This window comes from Lathyrus oleraceus, chromosome 3, assembly GCF_024323335.1.
Source record: "Lathyrus oleraceus cultivar Zhongwan6 chromosome 3, CAAS_Psat_ZW6_1.0, whole genome shotgun sequence".
NCBI classification, from domain to species: domain Eukaryota; kingdom Viridiplantae; phylum Streptophyta; class Magnoliopsida; order Fabales; family Fabaceae; genus Lathyrus; species Lathyrus oleraceus.
The window spans coordinates 332,618,111-332,623,459 of NC_066581.1; the positions used below are offsets into that span (position 1 = coordinate 332,618,111).

Below are 5,349 nucleotides of genomic sequence, written 5' to 3' on the forward strand. Positions count from 1 at the left end.
AAAATTCAGATTGCCACACCTTACTTCTTGCTGCCGATATTTGTCATATATAAAAATATACTTTCTTTTTCTATATCACTTGAAGTTTTAAGAAACTTTTCTATAACTCTCAATTGTAATTTGCTTTTACACTTCATATGATTACTCCAAGTTAGGAGCTCTACTCCTCGACTATAAGCTATGTAACACCTCTAAAGAATGTTAAATAAACTTTTTTTCTACCTACCAAACTAATGAAAATAGATATATCATAAATTGCAGGAAAAATGATAATTTTTATTGATTGCGTGTTCTAAAAATGAAACTTAATGAGAATTTATAGGAAAAGCTAATCTTACTGGTTAAAATATCATGACCTACAAAATCTAGTTATAGTTCACTTTGGTCGACTATTATTGCAAGCATGGATTGCCACTTCACATCGCACTTCTGTAAAAATAGTTGCTCCAATTACTAAATTAGTGGAGCTTCTTAAACATGTACATTGTTGTCAAATGTGTTTTGACATAAATTTCTCTATAAGACAGTTAAGAATAAAAAAAGACACGAAAATAGAAATATAAATATGAAATATAATTTATTTTAATCTATTCCTCTCCTATTACAATTATTCCAAATTATTATTTACTTCATTAATGCATGAGTGATATGTATGGAATATTTTTCAAAAACATATTATTAAAAAATAAGCTTAGTGTGATGGTATAATTCATATTATGAAGGGAATTTGTCGTTAATTTCAATTGCATCCGATGTATAATAATTGATCCAGACAAATTGAATCTAAATTTTTCACACGTTTTGAATTTTTTGAATTTTACAAGCTGTCATTTTCATCATCATCTTTGTTCTAGTGCTACAACCTCGTTTTAACAACCACCAATATCCAATGCAATGTACCCTAGGTAAGGATAAATAAAGTGAATAATTGCAGCAATTAATAGCTGCATGCTTTTACTAAGAGTTGAAAACAGAGATAGCAAAATAAAACAGTAATGAAGCCAAGCCTAGGTTGTTTGATTAGGGACGAAAGTGGCGTAAAAAAAACTAAAATGTAGGCTAATTGAATGTAACGGAGGCGTTGGTATTGACTTCTAACTACTCAGACGCCTCCTTCCAACCACAAAATACAACTATCTCTTAACCTTCTTTACTTTACTCATCACACCCAACTGTCTTATTCATTCATCATCTATGTTTTTTTTATTTCAATTTCTATAGAATTTCTATTCATATTAGATAGATTATATAGTAATGGCTGTCGAGAAAAATACAATGATCAATTAAAGGGTATGCAAACAATTGACAAGAATCTTTTAATAAACATACATTTTGAATATCGTAGGCCATGAATTGTACCATACAATAATTTAATCTTATACTATACTATACAATATTTAATGTAGTACGTACCAGCTATCATTATATCCCAGAAAATTATTGCTGTTCAATCGTATTTCATTTTTAAATTTTTTTAAAGAAAATTTATATATATATATATAAGACGGATACGACAATTAAAAAAATTAATAACAATAAATACAAAATGTATAAGAATATATATGTATTTATAGATTTGTTTTTCTAAAATAATTTTTAAAAAAATTTAGGATTAAAAATTAATTATAATATTGTTTTAAGCATAGTCATTGTATGGGACCTATGGTGTGGTCTCCCACACTCTATCCTTTTCCATTTATTAGAACTCATGCACAACAATAGGTCAACAACATCACATTTTTCTTCCCCCACTCCTTTTATAAACACCTTCTTCTTACTTTCACCTCATAACATTTCTAACTTTTCTATATAACTCATTCACTTTACTCACCCATCTTCTCAACCTCACTTCCCATTTTCTTCTCCATACATAGAATCATGGGAGCTTTTCGCCATTTCGAACCGATCTCAAAATGCAACAAAACACAAGATAGATCAAACCAAACCATTGCGTCCGACTTAGACGGCACGCTTCTTTTATCTCGAAGCGCTTTTCCTTACTACATGCTTATGGCTACCGAAGCGGGTAGTTTCCTAAGAGGACTCATCCTCTTAATCTCCGTCCCTTTCGTTTACTTCACGTACCTTTTTGTTTCTGAAACCATTGCTATCAAGACACTGATCTTCATAACCTTTGCAGGTCTGAAGATCAGTGATGTTGAGATGGTTTCAAGGTCGGTGTTGACGAAATTCTACGCTGAGGACGTCCGTCCGGAGGCGTGGAATGTGTTCAGCTCTTTCGGTAAGCGTTACATTGTGACGGCTAGTCCGAGAGTAATGGTTGAGCCATTTGTTAAGAATTTGTTGGGAGGTGATAAGGTTATTGGTACCGAGCTTATGGTGACGAAATTGGGTAGAGTTACCGGGTTTGTTATGGAACCTGGTATTCTTGTTGGAAAACTCAAGAAAGATGCTGTTGTCAAAGAATTTCATGACTCTAATTTGCCTGATTTGGGATTGGGAGACAGTGAAAGTGATCATGAATTCATGTCAATTTGCAAGGTTAGTACGATTAAAGTTTCTTTTGATTAAAAGTTTTTTAATTACATTGTTATGGTGTTATAGCAAAAAAATTATAATTATGATTGAAATTTAGCTATGGGAAGTGTTAAATAAATGGACATCAATATTCTATCATTATATTAATAATTCAGTCAATGTTGTTTTTATTAGTATTTTTCGACTTAAATTCTATTTTTGGAAGAAGGTGACAGTTATGAGCTTTTAGTGACGGTTTCTTAGCTCGATCCAGCTAGAGTATTTATAATTTCACAAATAAATAAATGAACAACTTAGTACTATACATTTTCTAAATTTAAATTTTGTTTGGTGAAAGAATTAATGGTTATGACATGTTTTTCTTTGTCATAATGAGCCTCCCTTCCTCTTCTGGTTTTTTGTCTGTAGTCTCTTATTGCATATACGTATAGGCATGGTTATAAATTGCATTTAACATTCTATTTGGTGTCGCAATATTGTTGATGTCGAAGTTTCTACTACTGCATTAAACTGCAATTATGGTGTGATTTAAAATCACGCATCCGACCACATAAGAGCATCATACAACTTCACTTGTGTTTTTTCAAATATTTTCATTAAAACTCAATTTCAAAATTCTCAAAATTTAATTAACCCATAATGTAATGAAAAATCATTACATTAAGTATTTTACAACTATTATTTCAATCAATTGAAGTTTACGCCACAATAAATGTCGTAGCAACCGCAATAATCAAAATCGCAACATTTGCAATTGCATCCGCGACTGCAATTACAATTTAAAATTATGACTATAAACATATCTTTAAAAATGAGGTTGTGGGGACGGATTATAATCGCATATGCTTCGACTGCATTAAAAACATTTTGAAATGCACACTGAAATTCAGTTAAAATTAATATTTTTATTGGGCTAAAGAAGACCTTAATAAACATAATCCAAATTGTCCTATCTCAATTTTGATAGGTCTACTTATATATAATTTTAAATCACACTGTAATTGCATATCATTCAGTTGCACGGAGTTGCGTGCGTCAATGCTATATTTACCCCTATTGGTCCCTCCATGAGTCAGTCTGAATCATACTTTTTAATATACTTACTCCTATCAACATGTGGTCCATCCATGTTCTATTCATTATTTATGTATATACATTTTTTCTGAGTCTTTGATATGCCACTCTGTTTTTCAGTTGAATAGTTCTACTTCTTCTCTCTCTTATAAATCAGAACTCTTAACTACTTTCAAACTCTCATGCATGAACCAAATCTATTTTCCAAAATTTAGGTCTATCACCTACACAAATTTCTCATGTCTAACCACTTAAAACACAAAATCCAAACCATTTTTTGTTCTCATGTAAATGATATGCAAAGAGAGTCCGTAATTAATCTAACCAACTAGAAAATAGTTCAAACTCAAATCAGACCGAGTTCAAATTGTTAATATTCTAACCAAATCATTAACTACTACATAATTTTGCAGGATGGATATATGGTTCCAAGAACTAAATGTGATCCACTACCAAGAACAAAGCTTCTAAGTCCAATTATTTTCCATGAAGGTAGATTTGTTCAAAGACCAACCCCAATTATTGCCCTATTAACATTCCTATGGTTCCCAATTGGCATCATACTTTCCATCTTTAGGGTATACCTTAACATCCCATTACCAGAAAAAATTGCTTGGTACAATTACAAACTCTTAGGAATCAAAGTAATTGTTAAAGGCACCCCTCCACCACCACCAAAAAAAGGCCAAAAAGGTGTACTATTAGTTTGTAACCATCGCACAATTTTAGACCCTGTGGTTACAGCAGTTGCACTAGGGAGAAAAATCAGTTGCGTCACATATAGTATTAGCAAATTCAGCGAAATAATTTCGCCGATTAAAGCCGTCGCACTCTCAAGAGAACGAGAGAAAGACGCGGAAAATATAAGAAAATTACTCGAAGAAGGTGACTTAGTGATTTGTCCAGAAGGAACGACTTGTAGGGAGCCGTTCCTTCTACGTTTCAGCGCGCTGTTCGCTGAATTAACCGATAGGATCGTCCCGGTCGCGATCAACACGAAACAAAGTGTGTTTTATGGTACGACGGTTCGAGGACATAAAGTCTTGGATCCTTATTTCGTGTTCATGAATCCGGTGCCAACTTACGAGATCACGTTCTTGAATCAGCTTCCTAAGGAGTTAACATGCAGTGGCGGAAAATCGGCTATTGAAGTTGCGAATTATATTCAAAGGGTTATTGCTGGAACACTTGGATTTGAATGTACTAATTTAACAAGGAAAGATAAGTATGCTATGCTTGCTGGAACTGATGGAAGAGTTGCATCTAAGAAGGAGAAAGCTTGAAATTGTAAAAGGGACAAATTTTGTCCCTTTTGATTAATTTTTATATAGCTACCAAATTTAATGTGTTTTTGAATGTTTAGATTTTCATGATAGTAATAAAAACTTACTGTGATGAGGCACATTAAAAATAACATTTTATGTGTGTTTGGTTACTATGATATATATCATACGAATTATAGTTTTTATCATTGGGTCAATTCATGAACTATTTTGTGCAATTTTGTATACTTTAAGAGCATGTGGTAGATAAGAGACAGTTTTTTATATCTGAATTTGGTAAGCCAGCATGGTAGAATGAGTGAATACTATGTTATTGTCTTTATTATGTCACATGATCATGATTCTTAAGTGTAACTGAAATGCAATAGGTTGGGAGAATATTTAATATGGTTAATACTTATTCATCCTTTGGAATATGGACGGTTTTTGAAAAATTTCAAATTAAAAAAAGGTTTGATATTTTTTCTTAATATTTGAAGATTTCTTTATTTTG

The 5,349-nt window shown here is 32.0% G+C and overlaps 1 protein-coding gene across 1 annotated transcript; it reads left to right on the top strand.

The window, feature by feature from the left end:
- The first annotated feature begins 1,730 nt into the window (after positions 1-1,730).
- Positions 1,731-5,041, top strand: LOC127127489 (glycerol-3-phosphate 2-O-acyltransferase 6). The gene is made up of 2 exons (XM_051056683.1): positions 1,731-2,502; positions 3,987-5,041. The coding sequence occupies exons 1-2, from the start codon at positions 1,879-1,881 to the stop codon at positions 4,854-4,856; spliced, it is 1,494 nt and encodes a 497-aa protein (XP_050912640.1). The 5' UTR covers positions 1,731-1,878; the 3' UTR covers positions 4,857-5,041.
- Positions 5,042-5,349: the final 308 nt, after the last annotated feature.